Here is a 23,946-nt window from a genome sequence, read left to right on the forward strand (position 1 = left end):
AAACAGCATTGCCCCAGTCGCGCCCCTGAGCCGGCCGGCCGGAGCTGCAGCCCACGGCCGGGGGGGGGGGGGGGGGGCTGCCGGGCGGACAGGCGCACCCAGGAAATGGGCGGAGGGGGTCTCGGGGAGAGGGAGACAGTCCACGTCCACACATTAATAAACTGTATGCTGATTCCCTGCTGAAAAGTAGCCAGGTGACTCGGTCAATGCTAGTTTTACAGTGTTGAACTCCATAGGTAATTTTCCGGGGAGCCGCGCGTGAATTTAACACACATTTGTCACGTGTGGCACCAATGCTGTCCCGATGACCTGACGCGCGGAACGCGTGTGAATGGATCGTCCGTCTGCTCACCCCCCCCCCCCCCGCCCCTCCTGCAGTGCTGACTGGCCCCCGATTGGTACACAGTGCGCCACCGATCACATGGCCGATACGGGTAGCGGGGCCGTCCTCACTGACGCAGGCGGCACAGGCAGCGGGGGCTGCAGGGGCGCGGACGACGGCGCCGCACCAGTCGCAGGCCGGCGCCCGGCCCGAGAAGTCTGCTGTGCTGAGCTGGTACTGTGCTGACAGCGCCCTATTTTACTGTGTGGTACTGCGCTGTGGTACAGCAGCCGGTCCGTACTGGTTACAGCTCCTGCTGACCGCCACAGCTAAGGATGGGGACGCGCCAGTGGCTGCTGTCGACCGGCGACCTGGACCGGTGGACGCTGGGAGCGGCCGGGGCCACCGCCGCCTCCGCCGCCGCCCTCCTCTGGTACATGACCAGGGGCTGCTCGGTGAAGGTGAGGGACCTCGGGAGCTGCTCGGTAAAGGTGAGTGACCTCGGACCCTGACCAGTGACCAGGGGCTGCTCGGTGAAGGTGAGGGACCTCGGGAGCTGCTCGGTACAGGTGAGGGACCTCGGACCCTGATCAGTGACCAGGGGCTGCTCGGTAAAGGTGAGGGACCTCGGGAGCTGCTCCGTCAAGGTGAGGGTTTAGATATGTCGCCCCCCCCCCCCCTGTTACCTCGCCAGGGGCTGCTCAGTAAATGCAAGGCACAATCGACCGCTGGTATGCACCGGCGGAGCGCGGGCTCCAGTAACGTTCAGCGGTTTTGTCAACGATGAACGGCTCTGGAACTTCATGTGATGCTTGTTTTCTCTGAAATTGTTGATACAATGTTCGCTCGCGGCCGGTTCGCGATTTCAGCGGCCCACGTTTCCTGACCGTTTTGCAGTCCGAGTACTATGAGCGGGTGCGGCGCCGGCTGGACCTGGAGCGTCACCGGCGGCAGCTGCTGACCCAACAGCTGACTGCCGGCGGTCAGCTGATGACCGTGCAGCGCCAGCTGATTGTGGAGCTGCCGCTGGCCCAGCTCATCGAGCAGCTGCAGAGCGGCAAAATCACCGCCACAGAGGCGCTGCGGGCCTACCAGGCCAAGGTGGGGCACGTGGACAGTTGGGATGGTACCGGGTCAAGGTGGGGACAGTTGGGATGGTGCCGGGCCAAGGTGGGATTGAGTTGGGATTGTACCGGGTCAAGGTGGGGACAGTTGGGATGGTGCCGGGCCAAGGTGGGATAGTTGGGATTGTACCGGGTCAAGGTGGGGACAGTTGGGATGGTGCCGGGCCAAGGTGGGATTGAGTTGGGATTGTACCGGGTCAAGGTGGGGACAGTTGGGATGGTGCCGGGCCAAGGTGGGATAGTTGGGATTGTACCGGGTCAAGGTGGGGACAGTTGGGATGGTGCCGGGCCAAGGTGGGATAGTTGGGATTGTACCGGGTCAAGGTGGGGACAGTTGGGATGGTGCCGGGCCAAGGTGGGATAGTTGGGATTGTACCGGGTCAAGGTGGGGACAGTTGGGATGGTGCCGGGCCAAGGTGGGATAGTTGGGATTGTACCGGGTCAAGGTGGGGACAGTTGGGATGGTGCCGGGCCAAGGTGGGATAGTTGGGATTGTACCGGGTCAAGGTGGGGACAGTTGGGATGGTGCCGGGCCAAGGTGGGATTGAGTTGGGATTGTACCGGGTCAAGGTGGGGACAGTTGGGATGGTGCCGGGCCAAGGTGGGATAGTTGGGATTGTACCGGGTCAAGGTGGGGACAGTTGGGATGGTGCCGGGCCAAGGTGGGATAGTTGGGATTGTACCGGGCCAAGGTGGGACAGTCAGGATGGTGCCGGGCCTACCAGGCCAAGGTGGGACAGTTGGGACAGTTAGGATTGTACCAGGTAAGGTGGGACAGTTGGACAGTTGGCATTGTATCGGGCAAGGTGGAACAATCAGGATTGTACCGGGCCTATCGAGCCAAGGTGGGACAGCTGGGATTATACCGGGCCAAGGAGGGACAATCAGGATTGTTCTTACCGGCCCTATCGGGCCAAGGTGAAATAATGGGACAGTCAGGGTGCTGCCGGTGCTCCAGCGGTCGGCTATGCTCGTTACAAATGTTCCCACTCCTGCGACAGCTAGCTGCGCCATCGACAGGCGCATAGTCTGTAACTTTGTATATTATGGCCTCAGATCGATGCATATCCTCCGACCTCCGTGGCCATGTGTTGTTTGCCAGGCAAAGCTGCCTGTATGTTGGCTGATTGGCGCAGTTTGACCGTGCCGGCAACCATTGAGCTGTATGTTACAGGCCATGGAACTCACGGAGCAGTACAACTGCATCACCGAGTTTGTGACAACCGCTGAGGTAAGAACCGTGACGGAGGAAACGGGGCATTCGAAATGAGTTCAGCTTTTTCAGTTCAGATACAATTGACGGGGATCGAATGCTTCTGAATGCCGGCTTAGTTCGAGCTCGGAACGCTATCAACCAATTCATTGGTCGCTGTTATAAACGTCGTCCCTGTGAGCCTCTCGAATTTCATCAGTCACACAGAGCACCGCCAGAGTGCCCAGCCTCTCAGCCTGTGCCGCCGCCGACAGGAGCGGGTGGCGGCACTGGACGCCCTGCCAGAGTCCAAGCGAGGCCCGCTGCACGGCGTACCCATCAGCGTCAAGGACTCCATAGACCTGGAGGGGTTCGACTCGACGCTCGGGCTGGCCAAGTACCTGGACAGGCCGGCCGCCAGTAACGCGCCGCTAGTGCAGACGCTCATTGACCTGGGCGCAGTGCCGTTCTGCAAGACCAACGTGCCGCAGACTCTGATGAGGTAAGGTGTGCTACTGCTGATGATGTGAAGAGCTAAAGATATTCGATATTCTGGCACAAACAACGTAAGTCTGGGTCGCTAGAACGGATTGAAAAGGAAATACCAATGTGTCATGAACATCTTGTGCTGGGAAATTTCATCTTTGGCATGGACTTATTTATCCATCTTGCCTGCCAAAGCAGCTTGCAAGATTCGCTTCATTGCATCACGCTCGCTTTTTATGACCCTCGCTATGAATATTTCAGAACCAAGCCTTGACGTCGTTGCAATATTTTCATATGAGCTCCATCTGTCTGCCAGTTTCGGCTGCAGTAACCCGGTGTGGGGCGTCACGACCAACATCCGTGATCCGGCGCGGGTGCCGGGCGGCTCGTCGGGCGGCGAGGCCGTCCTGGTGGCCGCCGGCGGCTCGCCGCTCGGCCTGGGCTCCGACATTGGCGGCAGCGCGCGCGTGCCGGCGCTCTTCAGCGGCTGCTGCGGCTTCAAGCCCACCTGCGGACGCGTCAGGTACGGCCGGGGACCGGTCAGATCCGACAGTGCCGGCTCCGACACGTGTCACTGATCGCCGGTCCTTGGTACATGCCTCTGGTCCAATTTGTGTTAGCTCTGGATGAGTGTGGTCTTTGTTACTCGGAGTGGACCGGGTATTGAGAGAGGAATTGGGAATTGGATCACAATGAACTGTTTTCGTCGCAAGTTTTGTCAACAGGACTGCAATAAGACCAAATTGGATTGCTGGAGTTATCATTCTCCGCCATATCCACAATGCCTAATATTTGTCTTCTTTTCCAACAGTTCGGTGGGCGAGACCAGTTTTATGCCGGCGTGCACTGGAGGTGAGTAATGTGATGTGCCGCTCACAAAAGGTGGTTGAAATCATGTCCTCCAACAGCAGTAGAATTTCACCATTATTTTGCTCTTGTAACCTGTCCTGAGCAAATAACTACGAGTATGGTTTCGCCCGTCCGCAGTGCTGCCGACGCTGGGCTTCCTGGCCCGCGAGCCGTCCGACGTGCGGCGCGTGCTGCGTCTCATCACCACGCCGCTGCCCGGCGCCGACATGTACCGACTGGACCCGCTGCTGCCCAGGGTCCTCTGGAACGAATCGGTACGCATACACATTAACTAGGAGTCGCATTGAAGAGCTGAGTGAGTCTGTTTCTGAGCCTATCCCAACAGTGAATAATATTAATCCCCATTACACTGTGGAATCAGAGCTGCATGACTTTCGTTCCTACTCCGCCGCTCAGGTGATGTTTTAAATTGTGGCGAGTCTCGTCAGTTCTCTTGCATTGGGTCTCTTGATGTCGCCTGGCCCCGTCCTTTACAGATGGAGTCTGCGGGCCGTCCGTGGCGCGTGGGCTACCTGTCGGAGCAGTGTCCTGACCAGACTATGTACCCGTCCCTCACAGCTGGAGTCTGCGGGCCGTCCGTGGCGCGTGGGCTACCTGTCGGAGCTGCCCTGACCAGACTATGTACCCGTCCCTCACAGCTGGAGTCTGCGGGCCGTCCGTGGCGCGTGGGCTACCTGTCGGAGCTGCCCTGACCAGACTATGTACCCGTCCCTCACAGCTGGAGTCTGCGGGCCGTCCGTGGCGCGTGGGCTACCTGTCGGAGCTGCCCTGACCAGACTATGTACCCGCCGTCCCTCACAGCTGGAGTCTGCGGGCCGTCCGTGGCGCGTGGGCTACCTGTCGGAGCTGCCCTGACCAGACTATGTACCCCGTCCCTCACAGCTGGAGTCTGCGGGCCGTCCGTGGCGCGTGGGCTACCTGTCGGAGCTGCCCTGACCAGACTATGTACCCGTCCCTCACAGCTGGAGTCTGCGGGCCGTCCGTGGCGCGTGGGCTACCTGTCGGAGCTGTCCTGACCAGACTATGTACCCCGTCCCTCACAGCTGGAGTCTGCGGGCCGTCCGTGGCGCGTGGGCTACCTGTCGGAGCTGTCCTGACCAGACTATGTACCCGTCCCTCACAGCTGGAGTCTGCGGGCCGTCCGTGGCGCGTGGGCTACCTGTCGGAGCTGTCCTGACCAGACTATGTACCCGTCCCTCACAGCTGGAGTCTGCGGGCCGTCCGTGGCGCGTGGGCTACCTGTCGGAGCTGTCCTGACCAGACTATGTACCCGTCCCTCACAGCTGGAGTCTGCGGGCCGTCCGTGGCGCGTGGGCTACCTGTCGGAGCTGCCCTGACCAGACTATGTACCCGTCCCTCACAGCTGGAGTCTGCGGGTCGTCCGTGGCGCGTGGGCTACCTGTCGGAGCTGCCCTGACCAGACTATGTACCCGTCCCTCACAGCTGGAGTCTGCGGGCCGTCCGTGGCGCGTGGGCTACCTGTCGGAGCTGCCGTTCTGTCCGGTGACGCCCGGCGTGCGGCGCGTGCTCACCGAGACGGTGTCGGCGCTGGAGGCGGCCGGCATGGAGCTGGTGCCCTTCCAGCTCGACTGCGGCCCGGCCGAGCTGCAGCTTTTCTTGCAGCAGGCGCTGCCGGACAACGGCGCCTTCCTGGGCAGGGCACTGTGAGTCCGGCCCGACCCGGCCCGGGGACAGACGGTATCGACTCAGCTGCGCACTGTGTGCCGAACGGGAGGGCCACTGCTTCCTGCAGGGTTTACTTGTCCTTTGCGTTAAAGCACTTTCGAACGGTGACTATCGAAGCAAATGTTTCCGAGATGCAATATCCACGAATGTGTTATATATTACCCCCGATGGAAAATCCGTATACCAACGCCACTAACGCCACTGCGCCGCCCGACAGTGAGAACGAGGTCCTGGATGTGTCCGTGGCCGACCTGGCTAACGGCATGAAGCTGCCCACCTGGGTGCGGCCTCTCATCAGCTGGGTCCTCGGCAGCCGGTACCGGTTCGCCAGCAGCCGCCTCAAAGGTTAGCTCGCGCCATCGCGGACTGCAATGGACTGACTCGCACAGAGAGTTAGCTAATCGCTCGTTTGAGTACCCGCGTACATATAGGAAATGTAGGTACTGCGTGTTTGTGTGCTAATGGCACTGTGCAATCATGTTTGAACTCCAAATAATCATCAAACTGAAAGTATTGTTTCTCTCCGCCGCAGTATATTCCCGTTACGTCCCGTCTCCGTTCCGGAGAATAGCTCCCTCTGTATCCGGTGTTGTATGACGCCACAGTCTCCCCCTGATCTCTCCTGTTCGGTATGAGTTCCTCGCGTCTGTCTCCCGCGTCTGACGCCATCTGCTCGTCCGTGCGCCCTCAGCATGGACGGCCGACCCGGAGCAGGCGGTGGTGTTGCGCGCCGCCCGGGACCAGTACGTGCAGCGCACCGTCACCAGGTGGCGCGCGGCGCGCCTCGACCTGCTGCTGCTGCCCGGCTTCGCCTGCCCGCCGCCGCCCCGCGACAAGGTGGCAGAGCTGATAGGTGAGCTTCATGGGGCAGGGCGCAGTAAAACTGGTGGGCACGCTGTGTCCAATCGCGGAAAACAGCGGAGTGAGAACTCCATCTGCTCCATGTTTGATAGCGCTGGAAGGAGGAGAGTTTTCAGAGCAGATTGGCATTCAACCCGCTTACGATCGCCAACTCATTGGCCGTGCTTCTCCCGCTTCCATGTCTTCTCAGTGAGCTAAGAGACCATGAATCGCAATGCTCCATCCCGACCGTTAAATTCGTTGTAATTTCACGTCAACGCCCCTGCCGAGTAGTGCGGTGTGGTGACGGTGTAGTCCCGACTGGTGCATCCACCGCCCCGAGCCTCCACCGGTACTGGCGATTTACCCGGGGTTTGTGTCCTGACCTCCCGCAGTGGGCGGCCTGTACACGATGCTGATGAACCTGCTGAACTTCCCGGCGGGGATCCTGACGGTAGACAGGGAGACGGAGGAGGACCAGGCCGCGCTCGAGCACTACCCCACTCCCAGCGTCGAGCTCCAATGGTTCAAGGACGTGAGTACCGGCAGCTCTCAGAGCGCGGCCCGGTGGTGTGGACACCCGGGCGGACCGTGCTACAGTCAAAGTCAAAGTCAAAGTCATTTATTAGAATTCTTCCACGGGGTGGGTATTAAGAATCCGGTCAGGAATGTGACATGGTGACATAGGAGCTAAATGAGACCCAATTAAAAATATATGATACTGATACAATGGCAAAAGCAACGTTAAAACACATCGACGATTACATTAAAACACTCGCGAACGCATCATCCGCATGTAGGAAGTTGACATCAGCAGGTTGACATTCTAAAATCAGGTGCCTGTGGCGGTGTCCTTCGCATTCCACGATGCTGCCGCTCTATATGCAAACTCCCGCTGAGTTCTTGCGAGCCTTCGGGAGTTGCAACTTTCCGGCTGCTACCGCGCGAGTGTCGGGGAGCATTCATTCTGGCCAGGGTTCATAATGTCCAGGGTACGTTATGCCCAGTGTCGAAATGGCCAGTGCCTTAAATGGGCCAGAGTTCATAATGTCCAGGGATTGCATGGCCCAAATGCGGCCAACTGGCTGCAGATAGGGTATATTCAAAGAGGCCAGGGTTCATAATGTCCAGGGCACGATGTGTCCAGTGTTCGAAATGGCCAGGGTTCATAATGTCCAGGGCACGATGTGTCCAGTGTTCAAAATGGCCAGAGTTCATAATGTCCAGGGCACGATGTGTCCAGTGTTCAAAATGGCCAGTGCCTTGAATAGGCCAGAGTTCACAGTGTCCAGGGATTACATAGTCACTGAAAGTGACGTCATTATGTAAAAAACACGGAACCAGCTCAATGCGAAGCAGTGCAGTGCCGAAGGCAATGCCTTAGGAGAGATTACAGGCAATAGTAAATCAAATATTTTTAGGTTAAGTGGTTATGTATCTGGCTTCAGGCCGAAGGCCTGAAGCCTGATGCATAACCACTTAACCTAAAAATATTTGATTTACTATTGCTTGCAATCTATTCATGCGAGAAACTATTTCCTTATCCCCGGTAGGCAAACATCATTACCTTAGGTTAGGTTAGGTTAGGTTAGGTTAGGTTAGGTTAGGTTAGGTTAGGTTAGGTTAGGTTAGGTTAGGATAGGTTAGGTTTGGTTGGGTTGGGTGGACTATGTAATCCCTGGACACTATGAACTCTGGCCCATTCAAGGCACTGGCCATTTTGAACACTGGACATATCGTGCCCTGGACATTATGAACCCTGGCCATTTCGAACACTGGACACATCGTGCCCTGGACATTATGAACCCTGGCCATTTCGAGCACTGGACACATCGTGCCCTGGACATTATGAACCCTGGTCTCTTTGAATTTACCCTATCTGCAGCCAGTTGGCCACATTTGGACCATGTAATCCCTGGACAATATGAACACTGGCCAATTCAAGGCACTGGCCATTTCGAGCACTGGACACATCATGCCCTGGACATTATGAACCCTGGCCTAAATAATACGCACCCGCGAGTGTCACGTGACGACACTTCGGCCCGGCGGGTGAACATGGCCGACATCGCTGGGGGACATTGGTCATTATACAGGGCTCTCTGGATGTGAACATGATCATGGCGTCGCAGCATCACATCCACCCTCTCCCAACCAAGCGACTCCAACGCCGGCGATATATGCTCGGACCGTCGCGTCCCGGTCACAAGTCTGGCGGCGAAGTTCATCGTCTTTTGGACGCGCTGCATACAGTGTGGTATACTGCGGCAGTTTTGAAGGGCCAGCCGTCAGCACTTGGTAGTGAGTCGCCAGCTGCAGCGGGCTGTCAGCGCTGCAGACACCGCGCTGTCTGTTTCTGTGTCTGCAGGCGTCCCGCGGCGCGCTGGGCCAGCCGTCGGTACCGAGTACTAAGTACTGTACTGAGTACCTTTGTCTATCCACAGGCGTCCCGCGGCGCGCTGGGCCAGCCTCTCGGCGTCCAGGTGGCCGCCCTGCCCTGGATGGAGGAACAGCTCCTGGCCGGCATGTGCGACATAGAGCGCGCCATCGAAAAACACTACCGCAAAACGTGAACCCGCCGGCTCGCCACAGTCGACCTGGGCTCACCACGGACAGACCCTGGCACTCTCGCACTGACCAGTACTTGTAGATAGTAGCCAGAGCCTAGAGACAGGACACCACGTAGAAAAAAGCGTCTTCCGTGCGGCCTGCTGGAGAGAAGCCTTTCCGTTCCGGGGCGCAGGGAACTGGCGAGAATGAGAGCAGCACATCACTTTGGTCAGCGTAGTTAGATTTCAACAGAAGTGGGCTCCTGAGAGTGTTACGCCACGCCTAAGCCAAGTATTTTTGCTAGGGCGACGTGGTAGTTAACCGTGCATACCCGTGGCGCTTTGGCCCTGCTAGAAGGCTGTTAGGGTGTTGGGATTGAATATTATGCGACTGCCACTCGGGGTTGGCCTGGGGATTTTCGTGTCACAATATCAGCTGCTCGAGGGCTGAGCGGTGCATTCGAGCTAATCCCAATGTGACGGCTATGTGACACTAACGCTTCGGGTGGTTTGAAACGCTTATTTAAGATTTAAACCTGGCAAACAGTGCCTTATTTTCATGCTTGTGTACCAATGTTCCGATGCATCTGATGCTTTATGGTAGTAGTGGGGCATTTCGTTCTCCAGGGTACTTTAAAAGAACAGGAACTTGAAACAATGCTTTAGGAAAGCACCTAGTGACCGAATACAACGGAAACCGACTTCACAACCTTCTTTTTCACACATAACTATAACAAAATGTGCTGAGCTGTTCAATGTGCTGAGCCAAGCCCAATGCTTAAAGGGACCCTCCCACCTTCAAAAAAGTTAATGAATTGGCATGAAAGTGATGTCGCTCGGTTCAGAAAGAGCAAAAACGAATATCTACCAAATTTCATCGAAAAATATTCACCGGTTTTCAAGATATTAGACTTTTACTTTTGTTTACTTTTTGGGATCTCCGCTGTTCCTAGCGACTTTATTTGAAAGTGCGGCATTTGTTGCGCGCAAAGCAGCATATACCACCGCGTGCTACAAAACGTCTTAGTCAAACATTTAACGGACGCTCGAAAGCCTGATGACGTCATCAGATTCCCGTAATGGTTAAGAGATAGGGACCACGCTGGTCCCACCCTGCAAGTAAAGGGAAGAAATTTCTTGAACACCATAAAGCTGCGGGGGTTACGACCAGGATAAATGGTGGTTTCTGAGCCTGGCCGCAAACTTGGCTATCTCAACTCAAAACTAATGTTAAGGTGGGAGGGTCCCTTTAATTAATTGAACTACCAAGGACGGGTGAATTTGTAAAATTGGTGACGCTTGGTAAAAAGAAAAAAGTGTGAGCGGAATCAAAGAAAAAAAGCAAAGAAGAGCAGTATTCTGATGTGCATGGCACATTTATGATACGACGGCCGGTATCGGTCCCATTTTTACGTCTGTTTGTCCATACCCGACCAAGGTCAGCCCGGCGACGCCAGAGCATAAACAAAGGGTGGCCTATCTAAACAGGGCGATAGGGCTCGGACCGTGCCCGACCAGACGGACCGCGGGCGACTGTCCTATACCCCTGACCGTGGTGGGACGGGGCCAGGAGGCGGCGCTGGCTGGCCGTGCGACTGGCTCCTGGGAGGCGTCGCTCCGTGCCTGTGCCGCGGACCGCCGCCAGTCGCCGACAGATCGTCGCGCCGCCGCCAGTGGCCGCCGGGTACCGCCGCCGGCAGACCGTCCGTCCGACCTGACCGGTGTACCGGGCGCGGCGAGCGGTGGCCGCGCGGCACACACAGTGAGGAGGCGGCGCAGCGGCCGGTGTGACCCGTCCGCCGACCGACGGACACGGCTCGGTCCAGAGCAGTGACGAACGGGACTGAAGGAGCTCACAGTGACTCAGAGCTGAACAGCCGGTGAACGGAGGACGGCGGAACTGCCGGTGACGGAGGGGCGGGCCGCTGTAACCGGCCGGAGCGGGAGGGAGCCAGGAGCGGAGCAGCCGGAGCGGGAGGGAGCCAGGAGCGGAGCAGCCGGAGCCTGTGAGAGCGAGCTGAACTGACTGGAGACCGAGCCCAGGGCGCCATCGGGCCACCTAACCAGACCGGAGACATGATCACCATGGCAGATGTGAACCAGATGGACTTCGAGCAGTTCATCGAGAGGTGAGCCAGCCGGCTTGAGTCCGTTGTGTTGTAGGCACCACATAGTTCAGCCAAGACACGCAGAAATAGGCATCCTGCATTGACGTAATTTTCGTAAGGCGTGCTCGTACACCAGGTTCTGTAACCGTGTATTGCTGTGCGCCAGGTTCTGTAACCTGTAACAGTGGGTGACCGCGCACATGTCCGTCAAGACAGCCCAATGCCCATATTCAGCCCAGATTCAGCCCGGATTCAGCCCAGATTCGGGACACCTCCGATCAAGCTAAAACTCGCACACAATGTAGGTCCTGACATGCCCAATCCACAGTCCGAGTCATTCAGTGGCACTCCCAGCCGTTTGACCTCCAGAGGTCAGCAAAGGTCGCGTGGCCGAAATTTGCACAGCAGATTGTGGCCCACCCAGAAGAGATTGAGCGCTAAAAATGGTACCAATCGACTCGCCAGCATCTAATCTTACTTTCTCAACACCCATTTGACCTCTCAAGGTCATGCGATGACCTAAGGTCATTTGTGGACTATGTCGAAAATACACTTCCACAGCAGTTTTCGAGTAGAGGGATTGACCGAATTCCAAATCAAAGCACATCATCGGGTAGCCCATAGGCCGAAGTAACTTTCCTTAAAAACTGCTTCTCGATATGAAACCCCGTTTGACCTCGGCAGGGCAAAATGTACAAATAAACGACACTCCATACAGCCCGGATTCAGCCCAGATTCGGGACACCTCCGATCAAGCTGAAACTCGCACACAATGTAGGTCCTGACATGCCCAATCCACAGTCCGAGTCATTCGCCTACATTGTGTGCGAGTTTCAGCTTGATCGGAGGTGTCCCGAATCTGGGCTGAATCCGGGCTGAATATGGGCTGAATATGGGCTGTCTTGACGGACATGACCGCGCACCACGTTTGTTTTTGTTGTTGTAGGTTCGGTAACGTGGTGGAGCACTGCCTGCTGGCGGCCGGCGCCGCGTTGGATGTTGTTGTTGTTGTAGGTTCGGTAACGTGGTGGAGCACTGCCCGCTGGCGGCCGGCGCCGCGTTGGATGTTGTTGTTGTTGTTGTTGTTGTTGTTGTTGTTGTTGTTGTTGTTGTTGTTATTGTTGTTGTAGGTTTGGTAACGTGGTGGAGCACTGTCCGCTGGCGGCCGGCGCCCCGTTGGATGTTGCTGTTGTTGTTGTTGTTGTTATTGTTGTTGTAGGTTTGGTAACGTGGTGGAGCACTGTCCGCTGGCGGCCGGCGCCCCGTTGGATGTTGCTGTTGTTGTTGTTGTTGTTATTGTTGTTGTAGGTTTGGTAACGTGGTGGAGCACTGTCCGCTGGCGGCCGGCGCCCCGTTGGATGTTGCTGTTGTTGTTGTTGTTGTTGTTGTTGTTGTTGTTGTTGTTGTTGTTGTAGGTTCGGTAACGTCGTGGAGCACTGCCCGCTGGCGGCCGGCGCCATCTGGGCCAGCCGACCCTTCTCTGACGTCAACGACATCCACGAGTGTGTCAGCACCTTCCTCGACTCGCTGCCCTACCACGGTGAGAGGGGGGGGGGGCATCCACAGGCTACACAGGGAGTACGTCCTGTGTCAGTGTGAGAGGACCTACCACGGTGCGAGGAGTAAGTCATGCGTCATTGTGAGAGAGGACTACCACGGTGAGAGGAATATGTCCTGTGTGAGCATCTTCCTCGACTCGCTGCCCCATCACGGTGAGAACGGGACGCTCACTCTGTGAGAGAAGATACAAGGTGAGAGGGCACGGCGTTCTCACACGGTGGAGGGACGGCCACCCACCGTTTCTTCGCTGAAGGCAGGCTATTATCGGCTCGCCACCATACTACCGTAACAATGGATGACGAGATCACGGTAAGATCATTGCTGTCCTGTCGCAGTGGACCAGCTCGTGAGATCATTGCTGCCCTGTCACAGTGGACCAGCTCGTGAGATCATTGCTGCCCTGTCACGGTGGAGCGGCTCGTGAGATCATTGCTGTCCTGTCACAGTGGAGCCGCTCGTCGCCCTATGCCGGGAAGGTAATAGGTCGACCTACCATAGTCAGATGAAAATGAGTCTGAGCTGTAGGGTGAAAACTGGGAGAGCCCACTGTTCTTCTCTGTCCACTACCCATGGACAATTCAATCGTCTGGAACGTATTTATTCACCAGTCACGCATCGAGGCCTGAGGCCTGACCTGTGTACCCTCCCTGTGACCTCACAGGTCGGCGGGCCGTGCGGTGGGCAGCTGCCCTCTTTGTGACCTCTCTGTGACCTCACAGGTCGTCGGGCCGTGCTGTGGGTGCACCCCGACCTGTGACCTCCCCGTGACCTCACAGGTCGTCAGGCGGTGCTGCGGGTGCACCCCGACCTGGCCGGCCGGGTGGCTCAGCAGGGCACGCTGACGTCAGAATCAGCCGGGGAGCAGCGCAGTGCCGGGCTGACTGAGCTGACCGAGGAGGAGCGACAACAGCTCACCGACCAGAACCACAGGTCAGCGGGGTCACCGACCATAACCACAGGTCAGCGGGGTCACCGACCATAACCACAGGTCAGCGGGGTCACCGGGTCCCCGACCAGAACCACAGGTCAGCTGGGTCACCGACCACAAACAGAGGTCAGCGGGGTCACCGACCAGAACCAGAGGTCAGCGGGGTCACCGACCAGAACCAGAGGTCAGCGGGGTCACCGACCAGAACCAGAGGTCAGCGGGGTCACCGACCAGAACCAGAGGTCGGCGGGGCAGTCCGGTGCGGGAGGATAGATCATTATGGGGCACAGTGAAATCAGATCCATTGGCTCAGTTCGTAATGCTACGGCGGCTCCGCTGCTCCCAAAACATCAGTAAGTCCGTGACGGGCCAGTGAGCTGCTATCGGGGCCGGACGTCCTGTGCGACACACAAACGGCACGCCAAGGCCGAAATCAGACAATCACGTCATCCCATCGGACAAACAGAGTCGGCCCGGTCGACGGGGAGCCGTCAGACAACCAGCTGTAACCGTCCCACACCACAGCCACCATCCGTAACCCGTCATACCCTACGGCCACCATCTGTAACCGTCCCAAACCACAACCACCATCCGTAACCCGTCATACCCTACGGCCACCATCCGTATCCCGTCCCACACTACAGCCACCATCCGTATCCCGTCCCACACTACAGCCACCATCCGTAACCCGTCCCAAACCACAGCCGCCACCCGTAACCCGTGCTCCACTACGGCCACCATCCGTAACCCGTCCTACAGGCTACACCACGGCCACCTGGTGCCCAGGAGCCACCAGACAACCATCCTTAACTGCCCCACGCCACAGCCAACCAGCGCCTCGACAGGCCGGGCTAGCGGTCTCGGTCAGCCCAGTCGCCGCCGCACGGCATTGTGTGGTCGCCTCCGTCCGTGACCGCCGACTCCGTGACCGTGACCGCCGTGTGTCCCGGCGGACCGACCGAGTCCGGCGCTGACCGTACCGTGAAACCTCGGCGGAGCGGCGCGGAGGGACAGTCGACCGCCAGTCGCGCTGGGAGGGGAGAGCGAACAATCCCTACAAATGGGAGGGAGAGAGAACAGTCACCAAGAATGGGAGCGGAGGGAAGGAAACGTCTGACATGATCTGTACTGTTCGCTCACGACGCAAATTAAAAACTGACGCTCCCTTCAACAGATGCGCCGATTTGGAAATAATCTGTGAGCCACCTGCGTGTCGTGCTCAGATGAGTTGACCTGCTGAGCTGAGCTTGGTTCTCTTCACCTTGATCGTAGTGTGACCCTGCGCCCGTCCGCTGCCGGCAGGTACAAGGCCAAGTTCGGCTTTCCGTTCGTCGTGTGCGCGCGCCAGAACAAGAAGGCGGCCATCCTGAGCGGGCTCGAGGAGCGGCTGCGAAATGACGAGGACGAGGAACTGCGCACCGGCCTGGAGGAGGTCAAAAAGATCACCTACCTCCGGCTGCTGGACATCGTCGGCCCGGCCGAGGGCCAGCCGGAGACGGCGGAGCGGGAGGACTGAGCAGAGCCGGCAGCTGCGGCCCGACCGGCGCCGAGACCCGGCTGTAGCCGCCAGAACCGACCGGGGCCGACACAGAGGAGGGACCCTGGCGTTCGAGGGCGTCACCCCGACAGCGAATTACCCGACGAGTCCAGTCTACGCGCTAGCTCAGTCGTCTCCTCTGCCGCGCAGCCTGCCCCGTTAGCCGCCTACCCCTCTGCGAGTCACTCGTCTTACTGTGCGTCCAGTGCATCGTCTCCCTTCCGCTTCTCAGTAACATTAGCGCTGTCCTCATCTGTGACATTTGCTCCGGAGGAGCCAGGGTTGAAGGTTTCCCAGGGAGAAGGTGACTGTTTCCCGGCCGTTCCCCGGCAACCTCTCCCGTTCCCAGTTGCTCAGCAAAACCCCCGTTCCCGCCATTCTTAAACCCCTCTTCTTACTGTCGTTCCTCAGAAAAAAAAACAATCTCCCAACTGTTCATCAGTAGCTTCTCCCGTTTCCCAGCCTCGCTCCCTGCCTCTCCCGTTTCCCGGCCTCGCCCCCTGCCTCTCCCGTTTCCCCGGCCTCCCCGCCGCACCAACCACCCCAGGCCTGACCGTGGCGGCTGACCTGGCCGTTATTGCATCTGGTCTCGGTCGGCGACGAGTGGCCGCAACTATGAGGGGCAGGGTGTCACGGGACCGGCCAGTAAACACTCAGTTCCCCAGCGGCCGTCAGCAGGCGGGGGCGGTGCTCTGCATAATGCCTCCACTCGGCGACAGATAACCCGGGCAGCGGAACCCAACTAAACCCCGGAAAATACATGGTGTTTTGACAATGCTGCGCGGCTTTCTTTGCACGCATGCGACAGGCGGTGACAGTGCACCTTCGTACCCGCGGTACTGGAAGAGTACCACCCGGACCAGACTTGGTATCGGTACCGTCGGTGTACCCCCGGGACCAGTCACCAGACCTCTGGGGTAGGAGCGAATCTGCTGTCCAGACCAGAATCCATGCCCGGAGTGAGATGTAGTACCCATAACAGGACCCAGACCTTTAGTGGAATGCGGTGACCGGGCCCGGGGACCGGAGTGGAATGCGGTGGTCCCGTGACGCGTTGTGACGCGGTGAGGACCGCGGTCCCGTGACGCGTCACACTCGCGTTATTTACGATATGGAATGTGTCAACAGCGCTATCGGCCGGCGCCGCGGCGCCGTCACAGCCATATAAGGCGGGAGGGCGGCGACAAACGCTTCAGCGGAGGGGACCGTGCGGCGCGGGCGGGGGAGGAGGGGGGAGGCGGGACGGGACAGAGTGAGGGACGGGAGAGACAACTAGCTACTAGAAAAGAAGACTAGCGACTAGAAAAGATACATGCTTCGAGCCGTATGTGCTGCGTGATAGTCACATAGTGATCAAGTTAAGTGATGATTCAAATGTGGACTAAACTTCCCTCATTCGATTTTGATCCATCTAGCCATCTCAGAAAAAGAAATGTTTAAAGACATCCCGTTGTTTTTAACACATCATGACACCGGCAGTACAATGACAAGCGAGCGAGTCACAGAGCTAGCTACTACAAATACTCATGTTGACGTCACGGTCCTCGGCGTTGCTTCACCGCGTCGCCAGCTGCTGGCTCTTGTTTTTGTGTTTTTGCTTCGGCTTGGGTTTGCCGATGTTTTTGAATTTCTCTCCCTTGGCCTTTTTGGGGACGGGGCCGTCCAGACGTTCGATGTCCATCTCGATCTCGGACCGCTCTATCCGCTTCTCCCCGCTGAAACAGGCACACAACGTCAGCCACTTCAAACTAGGAACGCAACTGACAATGGGTATCAAGTCGACACGACACGACAGCCTCAGAACTGATCAGCAGGCACATCTGAGGCATCCAGCCCCCAACCTGCCACGCACAGTACACTACACAGTACACCAGCCCCACCTTTTGACGGAGACGGAGCTCTTGCTGAGCTTGCCGCTGCCGAGCGCCTGTTGCCAGTCGCTCTCGGCACCCTTGATGACGTACTGACTGAGGTCCTGTAGCTTCAGCTTCTCCAGTTCAGCCTTCTGCTTTTCGGCCAGCTCCTGGGGACGGGCGGCGGATGCAGCGGCGTTACCGGCGGGAACGGGGGGCGGTACAGACGGCGGACCGGGCGGCGTTACCGGCCGGAACGGGGGGGGGGGGGCGGTACAGACGGCGGACCGGGCGGCGTTACCGGCGGAAACAGGGGGCGATACAGTGGGCGGCGGACCGGGCGGCGTTACAGGGGACGGTGGCGAGGGCGTGAGCCAGGAGACGGTCGTCGGTCGGGGAACCAATGGCTTGGGGAGAGAAACACAGACCGGATCAACTGAGCGGTAATTAGGAGCTTGAGACAGAATCAAGTGAAATACAGACGAAAAACATAGGAGCACTGCAGCTGTGGAAGACGATCGTTGTTCAGCAGTTATTATCTATTGATCATGTCACCAAGATACCCGACGCCGCTGAACAGCACAGACGGCTGGGGCAGCTCTGTTACCGTGCACCGCGCAGTGGTCGGGCGCCGCCCGTGACCGCGCCGTCTCACCTGAGCCGCCTCGTCCAGCTCCTCCGTGATTGTCTTGGCGGCCGGGCCCATGTCGATGGCCTTCCGCTCCGAGAACGTTGACTCGATCTCCTTCTCGTACACCTGACGGCGGAGCGAGCGGCGTGATACGGCGCGCTCCAGAACGGGACGCGGTAACGGTAACACGTCCAGCTCGTAGCGGCTGACTCATACGAGACAATCTCAGCCACTAGAGAAAATACACAAAATCGACTGAGTTCACGTCCATCCTCCTTATGGGCACCGACGACTAACGCAGTCCGGGCGTTACTAAATCCCAAACGTCCTCATTTTTACGAGTATAATTGCAAAGCACCAGCACTACGCTACGCTACTCGACGATATTAGCTGGGCCTCGTCCATGATTTCCTTCAAATAGTGCGACGGAAGCCTTACCGCTCTGAGCAGCTGCGTCAGCTTGCGGATGGTTCTGTTGAAGAGTCCGAGCAGCTGACTGGCCGCCAGATCGAGCTCCTTGGCCAGATCGTCCACCGTCTTGTACTGCAGCCCCAGCCCGATCAGAATACACTGAAACATCACAGCATGCGCGTCAGCGCGACATATTCACAGTTCACACGGAGAGGGACTGCTTGGGCAAAAACACAACAACCCAAAACAAAGACCAGCCGGCAATAAATATAGCCGACTTCGCTGAGCGTCGGCCGCTCCGCTCACCTACCGTCTGTACTGGCGTGAGGTGGCAGTCGCCGAACTACAGCAGAGGACCCCTACTAACCGTCTGTACTGGCGAGAGGTGGCAGTCGCCGAACTACAACCCCTACTAACCGTCTGTACTGGCGAGAGGTGGCAGTCGCCGAACTGCGATAGAGGACAACCACTAACCGTCTGTACTGGCGAGAGGTGGCAGTCGCCGAACTACGATAGAGGACAACCACTAACCGTCTGTACTGGCGAGAGGTGGCAGTCGCCGAACTACAACCCCTACTAACCGTCTGTACTGGCGAGAGGTGGCAGTCGCCGAACTGCGATAGAGGACAACCACTAACCGTCTGTACTGGCGAGAGGTGGCAGTCGCCGAACCGGCCGAGCAGGAAGAGCCGCGCCACGGCCGGCAGTAGGTCCGTGATCAGGTGGTAGTCGGCCATGTTTGTGGCGTACAGCTCCAGCCGGCGCAGGTCATACGGACTGACAAACTCCTCCAGCACAGCGCGCTCCACCTCTGAGGGAGTCAGAGGGGGGACAGGGGTTCACAAACTCCTCCAGCACGGCGCGCTCCACCTCTGGGGGTCACAGGACACAGGGGTTCTCAAACTCATCGAGCACAGCGCGCTCCACCTCTGAGGGGTCAGAGGGGGGGGACAAGGGTTCACAAACTCCTCCAGCATGGCGCGCTCCACCTCTGGGGGTCACAGGACGGGTTCCGGACAAAAAGTCAAATGATAAAAGGTAAAAGTATGATTAGTCAACAGACATTACGTCAAAAGCAAGAAGTCAAAAATCTTAAAAGTCAACAGGTAAAAGGTCAACAAAGAGGAAAGTCAAAAGGCAAAAAGTCAAAAAGGATAAAACGTCAAAAGATAAAAAGTGAAACTGCCAAAAAATCAATGAACAAAAAGTCAACTAGCATAGAAGTCAAAAGACAAAAAGTCAAATGGACATAAGGTCAAAAGACAAAAAGTAATAACGGTAAAAAGTCAAATTGCCAAAAAGTAAAAAGGACAAAAGTCGAAAGACAAAAAGTGAACAGGACATAAAGTCAAAATCAAAAAAACCAAAAGGACAGAAAGTCAAAAGGACAGAAAGTCAAAAAACAACACGTCAACAGGGCATGAAGTCAAAATAAAAAGTCAAAAGGTCAAAAAGTCAAAAAGACATATAGTCAAAGTCTAAAAAGTCAAAAGGACAAAAAAATCAAAGGGACAGAAAGTCAAAAGGACAAAAAGTGAAGAGGACAAAGGTCAAAAGACGAAAAGTCAACAGGACATAAAGTCAAATTACGAAAATCCAAAGGAAAAAAAAAAACAAAATCCAAAAACTCAAAAGGACAAGTCAAAGAGACAAAGTCAATGACACCTGGATCATCAGTCATTACATACATGAGATAACATTTACAAACAGCTGTACACAATTAAGCAGGATGCTGCACAATATAACCTGCATCATTGGACATTGAAGCGAGACTGGCTCCATTGCGCGACTGATGGGGATTCCAATGGCCCGCAACCGCGACTCAGCTGGTCACACGGGCATGCTTGGCTGAAATCTGACACACATCCGTTGACACTTGCTAGGTGGGAGCTCGCTCGCATCGTAAGGTTGTCATGGGCAGCGTTATATGATCCTTCGAGACAACTGGCTGTCCCAGGCGCAGTTTACTGGAATTATTTCAACAAATATAGTAACCCGGAATGTTATCGATACGAAAGATTCGCTTGTTCAAATTTCCCATATTGTGTAGGGAGACGTTTCTTATCAATTGATTCCGTCACGGGTTCTATTAGCGATTTCACACTTTTATCCCGCGCCCTGCTAAGGGGGGGGGGGGGTGTTTGAACACCTTCCTTGTGGTTTTTCGCAAATAGCTGTTTTTATTACACCTTATCATACATCAATTCTACACATGTTGTGAAAATTTCAGACCAAGGTCATTCAAGGTCAGGTCACCAGGTCACTTGAAGTGACCTCACCTCATAAAAAGTTTCAATGTCTGTCATAGCTACACCGAGTGACCGATCGCTTTGACACCTTCAGTGATTGCTAAGAGCAATAGCATGTACAAAATGTATATCTCAGAATTTTGATATCGATGACCTAAGGTCAGGTCAATTTTGCGACCTCCCCATTATAAGTCAATGGGAGAAAATTGAAATGCGCCTCTTTTGGACGAAAGACATTATAAACACTCCCAAACACCGAATTACAAGTGGTTTAGACACACTTAACATGAAAATGGTGTCCGTGACCTTTGTTTATGCCCTGAGGTCATCTTAGGTCACGAATGGTATCTAACAGTTTTTCGCAAATAATTTTTGATTGAGGCGAGCGATGAAAACGCCTTAGATGTGTTCAGCTCGACGATACGGATCGAATGATATGCAACATGACCTTTTCCGGTCAGGTCATGACCTTGACCTGAGGTCAAATTTTCAAGTTGACCTTTCAAGATCAAGTTATAATTCATTCGATGCGTCTTGACAAGAGGAACACGATGCCGGTGAAAGTAAGCTCGTACAAGGCTTGGGTCAAAAGTTATTGCAGAAAAACTGTTTCCGAAAAGAATCGGCTATTTTTGCAGTTTTTGCCCCCTGCAGGCAAAACGGTTGACGTTCGGTCAAATTTGAGAGAATTACTCAGAAAGGGCGTTAATAAGGCTATCGAATGCGCTTTTCCGCGGCGCTGTAGCTCTATTGGTTCCCGAGTTATGCGTTGGCTTCTTGGAAGTTTTCCGACATTTGACCTGGAAATCGGCGAAATTTTGCCTTCAATGACCTCTGGTGACCTGACCTTTGACCTGACCAAAAAATTGACCAAAGTTTCGTCATTATTTTTGACGCTCTTTCGAACGCCGCCTTCCGCGTATCGCTACGTGGCCCAGGAGCCGAGTTACAAAGGGGGGGGGGGTTCAAACCCCCCCCAGCAGGGCGTGGAAATCCAGGACCCCCAGCCGGGCGCGGGTTATTATAGTTCAAGCGTATTGTATTGTACAATTGGTACAATAGTAAAGCGCGTCGTTTCTTTTAGATAGGTGGAAGTTGGAACGAGAGGCAATTGTGTGATTGTCGGATTGTCCTGCCTTGAAAGGAACGCTCATATCAGCATCAACAGACAACAACCTGTTAATATTCACGGATGACTGCATATAATTAAGGTGACCAATTTTCATCGAAAGGTACGGACTGCATACAATTAAGGTGACCAATTTTCATCGAAATGTATAGATCAATTAAGTTATCGAGATGCGATTGCTAAAAACACAATTTTTTTCGGACCTCGGAGCTGTGACGTCCAAAGAGAGGTGACAATTATAGCGCATTGTGGCCACCAGTTACTGGCCCTCTCCTTCATCTTCGCCTCCGCCCTACGTCTCCTTATGGGAACTGCCCCCCCCCCCCCCTGGCCGCCACAGCAGGCACAGTACGCAACTTTGTATAGATAAGTTCACATTCCCAATATACTTTTAAAGCAAAGTAAAAATAGGTAGAAGCGTTCTTATCGGTAGTGTCGGGGCACGCACGGGGACGCGCCGAGACGCGCTATGCGGTGCAGCCGGCGCCCAGCGGGCCGGGCGGGGGCCGGGGATCAGTGGCCCGGCGCGGGTCAGTCACCGATGACCGACCGGAGACGCGGACTGCGGCGTACTTGTACCGACTTAGTTAACGACTGCTGTTTAAAACTACTTTTTGCTGTTGACTACATTTTGCGCATCAACTTTTCTCGCACCTATTAACTATTTGCTTAATGACTTTTTGTGTGTTGACTTTTAGCGTGTTGACTTTTAAAGGGACCCTCCCACCTTCAAAAAAGTTAATGAATTGGCATGAAAGTGATGTCGCTCGGTTCAGAAAGTGCAAAAACGAATATCTACCAAATTTCATCGAAAAATATTCACCGGTTTTCATGATATTAGACTTTTACTTTTGTTTACTTTTTGGTATCTCCGCTGTTCCTAGCGACTTTATTTGAAAGTGCGGCATTTGTTGCGCGCAAAGCAGCATATACCACCGCGTGCTACAATACGTTTTAGTCAAACATTTAACGGACGTTCGAAAGCCTGATGACGTCATCAGATTCCCGTAATGGTTAAGAGATAGGGACCACGCTGGTCCCACCCTGCAAGTAAAGGGAAGAAATTTCTTGAACACCATAAAGCTGCGGGGGTTGCGACCAGGATAAATGGTGGTTTCTGAGCCTGGCCGCAAACTTGGCTATCTCAACTCAAAACTAATGTTAAGGTGGGAGGGTCCCTTTAAGCATGTTGACTTTTAGCGTGTTGACTTTTAGCATGTTGACCTTTCGCGTGTTGACTTTTAGCGTGTTGACTTTTAGGCATGTTGACTTTTAGCGTCTTGACTTTTTGCGTGTTGACTTTTTGCGCGTTGACATTTTGCGTGTTGACTTTATGCGTGTTGACTTTTAGCGTGTTGACTTTTAGCGCGTTGACTTTTTGACATGTCGGCTTTTTGTCTCTTTGACATTATGTCTTTTGACTTCTTGCGTGTTGACTTTTAGCTTGTTGACTTCTGGCGTGTTGACTTTTTGGCAGGTTGACTTTTTGTTCATTTGACATTTTGTCCTTTGACTTCTTGCGATGTTGACTTTCTGTCTGTTGACTTAATGTCCTTTGACTTTTTATCCGTTTACTTTTAACGTTTTGACTTTTCATCCGGGAATCCACAGGACACAGGGGTTCTCAAACTCATCGAGCACAGCGTGCTCCACCTCTGAGAGGTCGGAGGGGGGACAGGGGTTCACAAACCACCACAGATCGACCTCTGAGGGGTCACAGGACACAGGGGTTCACAAACTCCTCCAACACAGCGCGCTCCACCTCTGAGGGGTCGGAGGGGGGGGGGGCAGGGGTTCAAAAACTCCTCCAGCACAGCGCGCTCCACCTCTGAGGGGTCAGAGGGGGGACAGGGGTTCACAAATCACGACCGTCAGGCGCGCTCGACCTCCGAGGGGTCGGATAAAGCAGAGGTTCACAAACCCACTTTCGTGGGGTCACAATTGCAAACAGGGGCCTAGAACGCCATAACGCACGGCGCCGCGCCATACTGTGTCTGCTCAATGCTCGTCCAGTTTATGTGTCTGTGTCTACCCACCTGAGCTCGGCTGGCTCTGCGCCGCGTTGGACAGCACGCTGAGCGCCAGCCCGGTGGTGAAGGCGCGGAACTGGTAGCCGAGCAGCGCCAGGAAGCGGCGCCGGAAGTCGGCCCAGAACGCCGGCAGCCAGTGGTCGTCGGGCGGCGGCGGCTCGGCAGCCGACGGCCGCAGCGGCGCAGCATGATGCACGTGTGCTCGCCCGTCAGGTCGTTGGCCGTCTGCCTGTGGAGAGGAGCGGTTAGCGGGGGGTCACAGAAGGTGACTCGGAGAGGAGTAGTGACGCTCGTCGTCAATGGTACCCTTTGTCTCCGTGAACAGTACACAGCACGCACATCCTCAGTCAGCATTAAATCACGTCATCCAGCATGGCAAAAGAACATGCAACAAAAATTGCAGGCGGACAACCGCAGACCTCAGTAAAGGTGGCCGGGTCA

The 23,946-nt window shown here is 55.7% G+C and overlaps 3 protein-coding genes across 3 annotated transcripts; 2 read left to right on the plus strand and 1 right to left on the minus strand.

Moving 5' to 3' along the window:
• The first annotated feature begins 393 nt into the window (after window positions 1-393).
• Window positions 394-9,778, plus strand: LOC122363750 (fatty-acid amide hydrolase 1-like). The gene is made up of 12 exons (XM_043333357.1): window positions 394-783; window positions 1,220-1,423; window positions 2,621-2,677; window positions 2,914-3,140; window positions 3,441-3,647; window positions 3,936-3,976; window positions 4,112-4,248; window positions 5,438-5,658; window positions 5,898-6,025; window positions 6,372-6,533; window positions 6,916-7,055; window positions 8,965-9,778. The coding sequence occupies exons 1-12, from the start codon at window positions 658-660 to the stop codon at window positions 9,091-9,093; spliced, it is 1,779 nt and encodes a 592-aa protein (XP_043189292.1). The 5' UTR covers window positions 394-657; the 3' UTR covers window positions 9,094-9,778.
• Window positions 9,779-10,511: 733 nt separating this feature from the next.
• LOC122363753 (2-oxo-4-hydroxy-4-carboxy-5-ureidoimidazoline decarboxylase-like) lies at window positions 10,512-15,980 on the plus strand. Its single transcript, XM_043333362.1, has 4 exons — window positions 10,512-11,198; window positions 12,593-12,717; window positions 13,514-13,667; window positions 14,968-15,980. The coding sequence occupies exons 1-4, from the start codon at window positions 11,146-11,148 to the stop codon at window positions 15,179-15,181; spliced, it is 546 nt and encodes a 181-aa protein (XP_043189297.1). The 5' UTR covers window positions 10,512-11,145; the 3' UTR covers window positions 15,182-15,980.
• A 657-nt stretch (window positions 15,981-16,637) lies between these two features.
• LOC122363752 (RNA cytidine acetyltransferase-like) lies at window positions 16,638-23,743 on the minus strand. Its single transcript, XM_043333360.1, has 6 exons — window positions 23,512-23,743; window positions 18,736-18,908; window positions 18,125-18,256; window positions 17,711-17,812; window positions 17,083-17,225; window positions 16,638-16,917 (listed from the first exon to the last, which is right to left on the minus strand). Exons 2-6 carry the CDS (start codon window positions 18,832-18,834, stop codon window positions 16,758-16,760), a joined length of 636 nt encoding a protein of 211 aa, XP_043189295.1. The 5' UTR covers window positions 18,835-18,908; window positions 23,512-23,743; the 3' UTR covers window positions 16,638-16,757.
• Between the last annotated feature and the right edge of the window lie 203 nt (window positions 23,744-23,946).

This window comes from Amphibalanus amphitrite, unplaced genomic scaffold (assembly GCF_019059575.1).
Source record: "Amphibalanus amphitrite isolate SeventyFive unplaced genomic scaffold, NRLGWU_Aamphi_draft 000638F_arrow, whole genome shotgun sequence".
NCBI classification, from domain to species: Eukaryota; Metazoa; Arthropoda; class Thecostraca; order Balanomorpha; family Balanidae; genus Amphibalanus; species Amphibalanus amphitrite.

Excerpts from the sequence above, each read along its gene's own strand:
- LOC122363750 (XM_043333357.1), top strand. The coding sequence starts at position 658 with ATGGGGACGCGCCAGTGGCTGCTGTCGACCGGCGACCTGGACCGGTGG. Across the intron at positions 1,424-2,620 it reads TGCGGGCCTACCAGGCCAAG|GCCATGGAACTCACGGAGCA; the intron begins GTGGGGCACGTG and ends TGTATGTTACAG. Across the intron at positions 3,648-3,935 it reads CCCACCTGCGGACGCGTCAG|TTCGGTGGGCGAGACCAGTT; the intron begins GTACGGCCGGGG and ends CTTTTCCAACAG.
- LOC122363753 (XM_043333362.1), top strand. The coding sequence starts at position 11,146 with ATGATCACCATGGCAGATGTGAACCAGATGGACTTCGAGCAGTTCATC. Across the intron at positions 12,718-13,513 it reads CGACTCGCTGCCCTACCACG|GTCGTCAGGCGGTGCTGCGG; the intron begins GTGAGAGGGGGG and ends GTGACCTCACAG. Across the intron at positions 13,668-14,967 it reads CTCACCGACCAGAACCACAG|GTACAAGGCCAAGTTCGGCT; the intron begins GTCAGCGGGGTC and ends CGCTGCCGGCAG.
- LOC122363752 (XM_043333360.1), bottom strand. The coding sequence starts at position 18,834 with ATGGCCGACTACCACCTGATCACGGACCTACTGCCGGCCGTGGCGCGG. Across the intron at positions 17,226-17,710 it reads AGCTGGACGAGGCGGCTCAG|GAGCTGGCCGAAAAGCAGAA; the intron begins GTGAGACGGCGC and ends GCCCGTCCCCAG. Across the intron at positions 16,918-17,082 it reads AGCTCCGTCTCCGTCAAAAG|CGGGGAGAAGCGGATAGAGC; the intron begins GTGGGGCTGGTG and ends TGCCTGTTTCAG.